The sequence below is a fragment of the Lutjanus erythropterus genome, chromosome 13, assembly GCF_056507025.1.
Source record: "Lutjanus erythropterus isolate fLutEry1 chromosome 13, fLutEry1.hap2, whole genome shotgun sequence".
NCBI lineage: Eukaryota > Metazoa > Chordata > Actinopteri > Lutjaniformes > Lutjanidae > Lutjanus > Lutjanus erythropterus.
Window position 1 is genome coordinate 26,053,310 of NC_139329.1, and position 12,624 is coordinate 26,065,933.

Sequence of the window (12,624 nt, forward strand, 5' to 3'; positions counted from 1 at the left end):
TTTTTTTTTTCATTTTCAGAGTTATATATCACACTAAAATATTATTTAGTTGACTGTTCAAATTTAGTCTGAAAAAATAGCGAAACTTTTGCAAAAAAGATACGCAACTTGTTATAATAATAATAATTATAATAATAATAATGAGAAGAAGAAGAGAAGGAGGAAGAAGGAGAGGAAGATTTTGTGTCATTTATAAAAGTAACAAAATGATAACCAGTAATATTAGACTTATTTAACATTTTCAACACTGTATTTTATCCAAACATAATATAATGGATTTACTAGAAAAACATCTCACGACACAACTATAAAACACAATACCAAGGTAATCTAAGATATTGACAAGGTTTAGTTACCATAAACAACACGTATTATGAGCCTGAAGACAAAGGAAATATAACACCAAAGGAAATAACAACAATAGCATCTGTCACACTTGATATCACACAGTAAGTCACTGTAGTTGTGCTGTGAATTAACAGAGAAATTACAGAATTACTGCAGACAGTGTGCTGAGACAAAAAGATATATACAAAAAAAATCCTCTCACAGCCAGTGCTATAGGAGCAAAAAGAAAAAAAACCGAGAGCAGGGGTGCAGGAGGAGATTTGCATGGCAGGCGCCCTCTCCCCGGTCCCACAGAGGTCCAGGTCTGCAGACGTCACTGGTCGAGGATCTTTGTTTTCTCTCCACCTCTCGGTGGAGGAATACAAGTTTATCATCCAGCCAGGGACGGGACGGTCTCTTCCTCTGCCTGTGCCGCTCCTCTCCTCCTTCTGTCGGCTTCTTGCACTGGGTTATTTCTCCTGTATGGTGGATATTCTGCTCAACACTTCTTTCTTGGATGATATGGGGGATCATTCAAAAAGTAAGTTATTCATCTTTCTACTCTACAGGACTATTCTGGAGGGTTATTTTTCACTTTTTTAATCTCATATTTATGTCATAACCGGCGTGTAGTCTCTTAAAGTTAATGATTAAGGTTTGTAGTTTAATATCTAAAACTATAAGCAACTGACTTGTTCTAACGGGAAAAAACACTGTAATGTTCATATAAGATCCTTATATAAACTTGTATTTTAACTATGGTGGTCGTGCGTTAAGGTTCCCCATGCCGAAAGTTACTTTGTGATATTTTTAGCCCTTGTGGCCTCATTATAATGGTATATATATGTGATATTCTTGGAAAGACCTGGATGTTTGTTGTGATACGTGCACAACATTTTCGCTCCTTAAGGTGACGGGGTGAAGGGGCTTTAACAGGGATGTCATGGGGATTAAATGAGCGCGCACACACACACCGTGTTGCTTTAATGCATTCGCCACCCTCTCACGCAGAGAAGTCGGGAATCGCAATGTGTGTGGGCTGTGGAAGTCAGATACACGACCAGTACATCCTGAGAGTGTCCCCGGACCTGGAGTGGCATGCAGCCTGCCTCAAGTGTGCAGAGTGCAGCCAGTACCTGGACGAGACGTGCACTTGCTTCGTCCGAGACGGAAAGACTTACTGTAAAAGAGATTATGCAAGGTAGGTACTTTCCTAAATGTTTAAGGTCGTATGTTGGACTGCTGGAGAGAAAATGATGGGTATAAAAGGGTGCAACTGAAATTAAATAAAATCTAAATTCCCACAATGATACTGTCCATTCGAACTGCACGTGCAGGGTGCGTAAAGTGCGCACAAGTGTGCATCATAAACAGCAGACTGAATCAGATCTGTGTAGCAGCCATTCATTTTTTTTAAATATTGTTATTATTCTTGCTTGACTGGAACGTTAATTTATCAGTATCAGATTCTTTTAATTCAAAAACTTTTAGGGCTTTTTAGTTGCATGAGACCAACACGTCTCCGCGCTCCTTTCCAGGTTATTTGGCATCAAATGTGCAAAGTGTAACATGGGCTTCTGCAGCAGCGACCTGGTGATGAGAGCTCGGGACAACGTCTATCACATGGAGTGTTTCCGGTGCTCGGTGTGCAGCCGACACCTTCTGCCCGGGGACGAGTTCTCTCTGCGGGACGACGAGCTGCTCTGTCGAGCGGATCACGGCTTGCTGGTGGAGCGGGCCTCTGCAGGGAGCCCGCTGAGCCCGGGGAACATCCACACCAGACCGCTGCACATCTCAGGTAGACTGCATACTGGGTTATTATAATGATATAAAAAAAAAATGAAGCCACTTTTCTCTTTTATATTCCACGCTATAATGCCAAGATCCCTTTTTATTAGTTACCTTTGCCAATTCTTCTTTGACTTACTGTAATGTGTTGCTGCATTATTCTGATTATAAATCCACCCCGCCCTCCACTGCAAGAAAGAAAAAAAAAAAACACTTGAATTACAAAAAACTTACAGCTGACAGCAGCTACACTGGAAAATTATGTGGATGTGCATAAAATCGTGCATGCTATATTACTACTACTACTACTACTACTACTACTACTACTACTACTATTATTGTTATTATGAGGGTTGCTTATCTTCAATGAAAAGGTTTTATTTTTATATTTTAGACTTAATTTGAACAGTGATATAATACTAAATAAGTAGTATATTTTATGTACATATAGGCCTACTCTGAAAATAAAAATGAAAATGAAAATGACATTGAACGAGAAATGTTAACATAATCCACTCTTTTATTCTATAACAGCGTATTTTAGTGCAAACCTGATGGTCATATTGACCTTAGTAATATTTGGTATTTCTGTAGCCTAATTTTTTATTTTTCATAAACTGCTGACTGTAATAAATATAAATCCATGGGCGTTTGTTGCTTGAATGTCTAATTTAAGTTGCTTCAGTTTCTCATAAACGTGGCCTAAACATTTATTTATTTATTTGAAAAAACGGACTTGAGTGTCTAATTGATTTTTTAAACTGAGTTTAATCGATTGTACGGTTTTATGCCTTTATGATTTTTGTATGGGTTGGAAATGTTTTATTGTGTTATACTTCATGGGTGAATGATTTTAATATTTTTGTCTTTTTCTGTCTTTAAGTGAGCTCACCGAGGCAAATCCCAATCAGCCATGTTGATTCAGTATTGATTCGATTTCTTCTTCTTCTTCTCAGACACTGTTTCTGTCCGGCATCCTCCTCATCATCGGAACCACGTCCACAAGCAGTCGGAGAAGACGACCCGGGTCCGGACGGTGCTGAACGAGAAGCAGCTCCACACCCTGCGGACCTGCTACAACGCCAACCCGCGGCCGGACGCTCTGATGAAGGAGCAGCTGGTGGAGATGACCGGCCTGAGCCCCCGGGTGATCCGCGTCTGGTTTCAGAACAAACGCTGCAAGGACAAGAAGAAGTCCAACCTGATGAAGCAGCTCCAGCAACAGCAACTCAGCGATAAAACTGTGAGTTCAGCAAGGTTTCTTTTTTTTTCATGGTAAAATTATTATTCCAATTTCGTTTCCCGTGTGTGGCCATATAAGACATATTTTCTCATTTATACAGCTGTTTAAGTCATTATTTCCATGCACGCAAAACATGTGATTACCCCCTTTGAAGTAAAAAAATAACAATAAAATAAAATGGAAAACTCACCTCACCTCTGCTCGACAGATATAAAAGAAAATAAGAATTAAACGACAATAATTTTAGAGGGGAAAAAAGTTATATATTTCAAGTAACATAACATACAATCAGTTTAGGCTGATATTTGGGAATAAAAAGACTAAAAATAAAATGATTCGAAACAGTAATAATATCAATCTTTCTAACGCCATAACAACTGCTTCATTTTTTTCATTTTAAATATATGCATATTTTCATAAATCAGATAATAATTGTAAATTGAATTATTGAATTGGATTATTCTTAAATTTAATTACCCAACTATTCCAATATTAGATTTAGGCAATTTCACAGGCTAATACAAGTTTATTGTGCATTTCTGCAGGTTAGCGGTTAATTAATGGTCACAAAGTTCAGTATTTTTCCTGCATTTTTGCGTGCTGACGCACAAAATTGGCTGTTCAAAAGCTGTCTGGATGTTCAGCTGTACATCACTCTCCCTCCTTGTATGGAACCATAAAATAGACACTTTATTTGTTAGAAATAATGTGTAATATTAGAGACTAGCAGCATCAGAAAAAAAAAAAAAAGAATAAAAGGATTAAAACAAGAATAAACTGATAAAACACAAGAATAAAAGGATAAAATGCGCCTAAACACCAAATCCAGACTACATCATGGCCACTTTTTGTTTAACGTGAGTGTTTTTCGTTGCTCCTGCAGAATCTGCAGGGCCTGACAGGCACAGCTCTGGTGGCAGGCAGTCCCATCCGGCACGACAACACCGTGCAGGGGAATCCTGTGGAGGTGCAAACATACCAGCCACCGTGGAAAACCCTCAGCGACTTCGCCCTGCAGAGCGACCTGGACCAGCCCGCCTTCCAGCAACTGGTAGGATTACATTAAACAAAACATTATAAATAAATCATAGGCTTTAAAAAGTAACATAAACGGATTGATGGACTTGCTTTCATACTCACAGAGAGAACGATGAAGGAAATAGAGACGGATTTGTTAAGCTTCATTCATAAAAAAAAAAAAAAAAAAATCAATTACACAGATTCAGCTGTTTGATCAAGATGTTTTGCAAGTGTGATGATGGGCTTTTAGATAAAAAAAAAAACAGTCAGAAACAATCGTTCCATATTGTAATCCCAAAGTTATGCCTTAAAACCTGATTCAAATTATACTGACGCCTTTCATTTAAGCTTCAAGTGCAAACAAGCTGTTTCTTGTGCCAAAATGTTTCACAACTTTGCGCAGCCCCCACGTGGAGACAATTTATGTGCTGATAGGGTCTCATGAGATTTTCAAGAATGATAAAGTGATATACATTTTCATGTTTTTAATAGATAGGTTTAATACCTTGGGGAAAAAAATGAGAAATACATAATTAGGCATAATTCCACATCCACCTGGAGCTCTTATATACTCTTGACATTTGTTATGAAGTTTATTTATATATGAAGAATCGTGTGCAAAATACATTAGTCTCAAAAAAAAAAAAAAAAGATGCACCAAATTTAGCTTGCCAGGTAATTTTCATCCAGCAGATGAAATTATCATCTTGTATGTTTAGTATGGATACACCTGAGTCCGAATATGTGATGTGGTTCATGTTAATCTGAAAAAGTCAGACCCATGATCACCTCGCCAGATTAAAAAAAAAAAAAAAAAGGTTGCATCTGCCTTTATAAATCATAGGTTTAAGATTACTCCCTTTGACTGAGGGATATTTTTATACTTGTATATCTTTATTATAGAATTTCTATTTCCTATGCAAAACAGAGTATTTTGATTAATAAAACCTTTTTTATAATTTCTGATTTTTCAATATCCCCCAGTTAAAGTGGAATAGGCGGTGGGCTTCAGGCAGTTCAGAAATGTAGTTAAGATAGAAAACAAAAAGAGAGAGACAGATGAAAACTACAGTATGAGGCTGTGGAAATATTTAATTATTTGCCTAAATTAAATCATTTTGTTGCTTCTTGACGCCTTTTATGTTAGAAAATCAAATATTTTTGCGATTTAACGTGACTTCCGGTGTAAACCCCGCCCACTTTATGCATTTTATCCAAATACAGATACAGAGAGATAATTTTGTGGCTTAAACAGATGCAAATAATGATGTTACTGTGCACATCTACTGTTCAGACTAAACTACAGCATGGCTCTAGTCACAAGCCATGTGGACATCTTAAGTTTGGCACCGGCAGAGATGGACAAACTGTCAAAATAGCCTGAATAACACAAGGAACTTATTTTAAATCTGGTTGATTTTGATTCCCTCTGTGTCCTCCTCCAGGTGTCTTTCTCTGAATCGGGCTCTCTGGGCAACTCATCGGGCAGTGATGTGACCTCTCTGTCCTCACAGTTACCGGACACACCGAACAGTATGGTGCCCAGTCCCATCGACACGTGAGGAGGCCTCCGGGTCATCAGACAGGAGCCCCCAACCATGCGTCCTCTGCTGGGAAGGACGCGCAGACACCTCAGTGACATTCAACGAAGAGACACGAACAAAAGGACCAGGATGGATTATACTCGAGGATACGTTCAGGTGACGCCTGGAGGATTGGAGGTCTGACTATTCCCTTTACATTTAGGCATTTTAGCTCGCTGTGTTGCTCAAGGACACTACGGGCAGGACATACAGCTGTTGATGGACATCTTCAACTTGCCTTCTACCATGATGTCAATGCGTGACCTGGCCATGTTATGGGATTCAAACACGTGGACGCCTGAACTTTCAATGCTTACAGTATGACACAAGCTGTGTAGATGTGCATGATTTGTAAGTTTCAATATCGACTCTTGTAAATGAATGAAACAGAAGCAGAAACAGAAAGTAAGTTATTATTATTTATTATGAGGACAGACATAGTCGATCTTATCAATAAAACCAATAGTTCTAACTAATTACTGCATGCAAAATGCATCCATTTATTCCATAAACCTTCAGAAGAGTTTTAGTTGGTAAAATAAATCAGTTTTAAGGTACATGGAAACACTTGCTTGACACTGTTTTAAGTGAAGGTTAGAGCTGAGGATATTCATACAAATAAATACATAAATATGCACGTTTGGTCAACCACAAATTGAATAGTGTTACAAATGTCATGTTGCACAGATTGTTGATGCCCTTCTTTGTCAGTGCAGTGTAAAAAAATCATACCACAATTTAGTGAAATTAATTAGTCTTTTCTCAAATTTTATTATATAAGTGAATTCAACTTTAAATTTCTATTGCTTATTTTCAGAACTTACAGACAAGAGTTCTTCTAACTTGATTGAATATACCAAGTTCAATCAGTTCATTAAACTAAGTTTCTGAAGAAGCATAATCACAGACTTCCAAGAATGCATTGCTTGATATATAAAACTTGGGGATGGTTGCTTGTTTTCACAATAATGGAAACACTGCAAACATTTTTTTTCCCGCAAGTACAGCGGAATCAATATCAAGTTTATTTGTTTTAAATCATTACAGAATTACCTTAACTTGTCTTTTCAAATTCAGTCAACTTAAAAAAAAGGTTGTTTTTTTTTTTGTTTTTTTTTTTTTATTCTATTTTACAGTGAACCCTGTAAGCTTCAGTTCACAAATCCTCAGGTAGAAACCCTGCTTTTATTTAGGCCTGCTCGATTTCTGAGCCGAGTGGATCAGTGACTGATGGCTGACAAGATATTATTAACCATTTGGCCCATGTGTCACAGGTCACTGACTGCAACACAATAGGCTGAGGCCTGTTTAATTCGCCTCCTCCTGTGATTGTTTTGTTTAATTATCGCATCCAAGTAGCTTGTGCCTAGTATACCTACAGCAAATGTTGCTATAAATAATGTTTTGTTCCCATCAGCGATAAAAAACGGTCTTATGTAGACACATGTCATAGTCCCATACCAACCTGAGGCCCACGGTTACAAGTCTAGACAGAGGACAGGCAGCGGCGGCCGCTTATCTGCATCTGGCATCACCTGTGAAGGATACTGAAGTGAATGGACCCAAAACAAACCGCGCACAGAGCCGCGCTGCAGCGCTGAGGAGGAGACCGACTCCTGCAGCCTGCGGACGCATCCTGGCGTGTCTTGAGTTTATTTTCATTCCAGTAGGAATCCTGGACGGCAAATAGCCGCTGGACAAGAGAGCATGCAGGTCAGGCCGGGACTGACACACTACACCTCAACAATTTGTTGGGAGGATCGGCTTTTATCAGGCAGGGAAACGGGAGGTTCATTGAAATTCAAAATCCTGTTAAGTCTGTAAGAAATGGTGATAAACTAAATCTTTAAACTGTGTGCAGGAGTACAACAGTAGCAACAACGCATTTAGTGCTATCTTAAGATCTTTGATACACTTAGTCCTAATTTTAAAATAAGTAGGCCTGCACAATGTGTGCAAATTATAGTGATTTTTCAAGACTTTAAACATAAAATAGCTCCCGACTTTTGAACAGCGACACTGTCTTCAAGCTAAAATTTGGACAAGCTTCTAGAAATGCTCCAGTTTAACAAATGCAAAGAGAAAAGTTTAATTGTTCTTTCTTTTCCCTACAAATTTCTTTAGCTTATACATTCAGGTTGATTGTTATACATGTGCAGAACTGCTTTGGAGCATTTGATCACTATATTTTGCTTATACACCAACTGGTAAACCTCCAATAATCAGTACAGAGCAAGTGCAGAGGTAGATGGCTCCTTAAGGCAGCTACACACACTGCTGGTTTGCAAAAGCAGATTCAGAAATTTTTTTTAAATATATTTTTACACCTGAAAACCAAGTTTTTCTCATGGGTGTCAGTTTGTGATGACTAGTTCATATTTATGTTTGAGACTTAAAAATGGAGTTTGTTTTTCTCAACTGTCCGTCAAAATATAGACTAGAGCTCAAACGATTAGTCAATAATCCAAGTCAATCAACAGAAAATTAGTTGCCAAGGTTTTTGATAATAGTTTTTCAATCATTTTCAAACAAAAAATGTCAAACATTTGGTGGTTCCAGCTTCTTACATGTTTTCTTTGTCATTTATGATAGTAAACAAAGAATCTTTGGGTTTTTGTCCTTTGGTTGGACAAAAGAAGCAATTTAAAGATGTCACTTTGAACTCTGGGAAATTATGATGAGCATTTTCTACAGTTTTATGACATTCTATATACTCAACGATCAATCATGAAAATAATCACCAGATGAAGAGATAACGAAAATATTTGTTAGGTGCAGAGACTAAATTAGGACATCTTCATTATCCAAGTTCATGAGGGTCTAACTCACTACAAAACAAGACAAGAGCAGTAAGTATTGACGTTTGTTTAGTCATGAGAATTTAAACTCGATAAACTCGACAGAATAAAACTGACGAAAAACAATACATATCTGTAAGAATTTTATTTTACATGATAAAGGTAAATAACTCAATAAATTATATTAATTTGTAAGTTCCTCCTAACAGAGAGAAAAACAAAAGAAAAAGATATAAACTTGAAAAATATAACTCTTAACATATATTTGCAATCAAGGCAGGTAAATATAACTTGTAACTGGCATTATGTAGACTAGATATAACATTCTGGTCATTCACATTCAAAAATGAAACATAAATTAACACAAAACAGTCTTGATGAAAATGTTTGGCAAATAATAAATTACAGTATATGTAATGTGTCAGGTTTAGATGCACTAAACATGTATTTGTTTCCATCTACAACAGAAACAAAAAGAGAAACAAATGGCTGGTTTAGACATTAAATGGAATAGTTGTGCATGTGTTCTGACTACAATGTACAAACAAGACATTTTGTGCAAAATCCTCATGAACAGCAATTTGATTTACAAGAAATCAAAACAGTAACACAGTATAAGGCTTCACAATCTTTACATTTGACAAAGTTTGAGGAAAATATTTACTTGTGTGCAGACTGTAAGTCATGGGGGAAAAAAAAAGAAAAAAGAAAAAATCCCCCCCAAACAAGTCCACATATCAGTCTCTTTTGTTAGTGTTTATACTGTGCTTATCCATTCTAAAAGGACAGTGTGCAGCTACATCACTCTTCCTGCTTCTTGAGAAAAAACTGCAGCGCTGAGTCCCACTGATCTCTTGGAAAGCGGTTCGGCAACTCGCAGTAATCCAGCAGCTGGGAGACTTTGCACAGAGAGAAAAGAACAACTGCATTACACTGGGTGTCCAGCAGAAATCCTTTATCCTTTTAAAAGTGGCTACAAAAAAATCTAAATTTCAAGAAAACAAGCCCAACATGTGCTGAGAGAAATTCCTCTTTGTCTCAACACTCAAGTAGATATTACTGGAATTGATTAACCTACATGTCAGAAATAGCTGTTTTAGGTGGGCAACAGTTTTTTGAAACCACTGAAATATCTTCTTATAATGAAAAATGTGAAATCAATGCCATCTAGTAAATTTTTTGTTATGTATTTGATATATTTATCAGAAAAACTTACCTGTGTGCTTTGTTTTGTTGTCTGGATCTTTCTCATTTGCAGCACAGTCCTGGGAGAATTAATAAGGAGCATTAGTGCCATTACAATAGTATACTGTTAGCTATGAGTAGTGCTGTGTGTGTGTGTGTGTGTGTGTGTGTGTGTGTGTGTGTGTGTGTGTGTGTGTGTACACTTCCACGTGTCTCCTCTAATATTAGAGCTGGAACAATTAATTGATTAGTTTTCAACTCTTAAATTAATCGCCAACCATTCTGATAATAGATTAACTGCTTTGAGTTATTTTTTAAGGAAAAAAAAACAGGTAAAACTCTGATTCCAGCTTCTTAAAGGTAAATGTTTTCTAAAACTGAATATCTTTGGGTTGTGGACGTAGGACATTTGAGTTCGTCATTTTGGGCTTTGGGAAACACTTAACATTTCATTTCATAATTTTTTTTTTTACATTTTAAGGAGCAAACAACTAATCGATTAATCCAGAAATTAATCAACAGATTAATCGACCATGTAAATAACTGTTAGTTGCAGCCCTATCTAACATGAATTCAACCTTCTAGCAAAAAATAACCCAAAAACCAAAAAAGCCCCAGAAACTATTAAGAAAAATTTAAAGCTGTTACTACATCTCTAATTTACTAATCAAATTAAATGTTTTGGTGCAGCCGGTGATAAAGACTCATCCTGGATCAAATTGTTTCACTCCAAGGAATGTTCCTGAGGTTAACTTAACAATGAGGGCGGCGGGGCAAGACGCCATGCATTATTGCTTTGTTTGAAAGAAACGACAATAGCTTGTCTCCCTTTGAATGGAAGTTAATCGGTGTCTAAACAGTGGTGGCTGCAGAGTGGTGAGGGGCAGCTTGTCAGGAGGAAGATGAAGGAGACAAGCTGTTTACTGGGAGTCGAACCAGTGGCAGGTAAATCCACTGTGAAGGAAGCCATTTATCTTTGTAAAAGCCTTCCTGTTACAGATTCACCGGGCCCCACATGAGCAATTGTTAATCAGGGGATGCAAAGAGGGAGAGGTTTACTTCATATGTGAAAGAAATTTGTTGGTTTTGGTTATTTTATTTTGTTTAGAGGCACGACACTTTCAAGAGCAGAGAGGTGTTTTTGATTATTTGTGCATTTTTCACTACATTTTCCACATTAGAGCAGCACACCTCAGTTTATCACCAGTTTTTTTTTGATGGTTTGGCTATTTTAATCCCAGAATTGTTTGGTTGTGGTCGATCCGTGTGTGCGATAATGATCTATTTATGTGCACAAAACACACTGCATGTGTGACCATGTTCCCATATTTACCTGAATGAATGTAGCTAGCAGCACGCAGCTCATCTCCTGCTGCAGGATGACCTTGTTTTGGGAGTTGTTGTAGCAGGCCGAGATGAGGGAGGGGAAGAGCACTCTGATGAGGCGCGGGTGGCTGAAGTACTGGAAGGGCAGCTGACACAGTTTCTGCAGCACGCTGGGCTGGCGGCCAGACTGCACTATCACCTGGAACACACGCAGGGAGTGGGGCCAGTCAGTCACTAAGCCAGTCAGGCGGCCAGTCGGTGGCACCGCTGCTTGTAAATCACCGCCCCTGAACCCCTCCCACATGTAAATCTGCCACTAAAACAACACACAAACAGCCATTAGGAGCAGACCTGCGGGGCACAGCCTCCCACCACGCAATTATGGGCTATAAAACATGATGATGGGATGTTTTGTTCTTCCTTTGTACCAATAGTAATAACAGAGCTGCTGTAACACAAGAGGAAAATGAGGGATGTGACCTGATGTCATTATCAGCGGTTAAAACTTCACTTTCACGTTCGGTATTAAGCTGTTGGTGCAACAGTGGAGCACAGAATCGAGATTTTGACATTAACCATGATCCGATGGTCCAAGTACACAAAAGTCCACTCTGTGGTCGGCAAATATTCCACGTCCGTGACCCCCCTTCTCAAACTGTGAGCCTTCTCCAGCACAACATTACATGTCCATAATTATCCTGATTCTTTCACGCCTTTTAGCTGAACAAGTTACAAAAAAACTCAAACAGTGCTTGTTGCCCGCTCGCTACCAATAAGTCGGGGCTAATGAATTATGGGTTTACTAAGCCTGCGCAAACTGCTAAAGCGATCTTCACAGAAGAACCAGAAAGGCAAAAGGCAGACTATTAAGAAATGAAACTGCAATGAAAGCAGTGAATGGAAGCCAAAGTTCATGTGGCTAGAATATGATACTTTTGTGCCCATATCTTATAGGACGTAATGTACTGCAGTGGCAGTGTCATTGTTTAGGAAGGTTGTGTTAAGATGTGTTAAATGACCTTTTCTGTATTCTTTTTCATTATTTCTAAATTTGGGCCACCAAAAATGTACTTTGATCTGGGGGTAAACTGAAGACCCTAAATTTCATAGTCAAAGACACGTATTTTGCTTCTTATCCTTCATGCTATTGATGGACTAGATGGCATTCTCCTTGTACTGTACAAAGTGCCAAACAGTAGTCTCTCTTTCCAGAAATCATGACCCGGTTACTCAAGATAATCCACAGACCTTGTTGTGAACAGTTCTAGGTGGGATCTATTTTCTGTCTAGTGGAAAGAAAATAGTTCCAGTACATTTTACTGCAGGAAGAAAGTAGTTCTGGTAGATTCTACCA

At 38.1% G+C, this 12,624-nt stretch overlaps 2 protein-coding genes across 5 annotated transcripts in view; one reads left to right on the forward strand and one right to left on the reverse strand.

Annotated features, from left to right (window-relative positions):
* The first annotated feature begins 255 nt into the window (after window positions 1-255).
* isl2a (ISL LIM homeobox 2a) lies at window positions 256-7,051 on the forward strand. Of its 2 annotated transcripts, none has more exons than XM_084733904.1 (6): window positions 256-868; window positions 1,339-1,528; window positions 1,866-2,125; window positions 3,072-3,358; window positions 4,242-4,409; window positions 5,824-7,051. In XM_084733904.1, the coding sequence occupies exons 1-6, from the start codon at window positions 613-615 to the stop codon at window positions 5,938-5,940; spliced, it is 1,278 nt and encodes a 425-aa protein (XP_084590030.1). In that variant the 5' UTR covers window positions 256-612; the 3' UTR covers window positions 5,941-7,051. The 2 variants fall into 2 exon arrangements, with proteins under 2 accessions (XP_084590030.1, XP_084590031.1); XM_084733905.1 differs by having other exon boundaries at window positions 699-868; window positions 1,344-1,528.
* A 1,667-nt stretch (window positions 7,052-8,718) lies between these two features.
* Window positions 8,719-12,624, reverse strand: part of scaper (S-phase cyclin A-associated protein in the ER) — an 84,116-nt gene continuing 80,210 nt past the window's right edge. For all 3 annotated transcript variants that reach the window (XM_084734193.1, XM_084734191.1, XM_084734192.1), the window contains 3 exons: window positions 11,278-11,469; window positions 9,976-10,024; window positions 8,719-9,658 (listed from right to left, as the gene is read on the reverse strand). In XM_084734193.1, coding sequence (XP_084590319.1) covers window positions 9,561-9,658; window positions 9,976-10,024; window positions 11,278-11,469 — 339 coding nt within the window. In that variant the 3' untranslated portion in view covers window positions 8,719-9,560. The remainder of the gene's footprint in view (window positions 9,659-9,975; window positions 10,025-11,277; window positions 11,470-12,624) is intronic.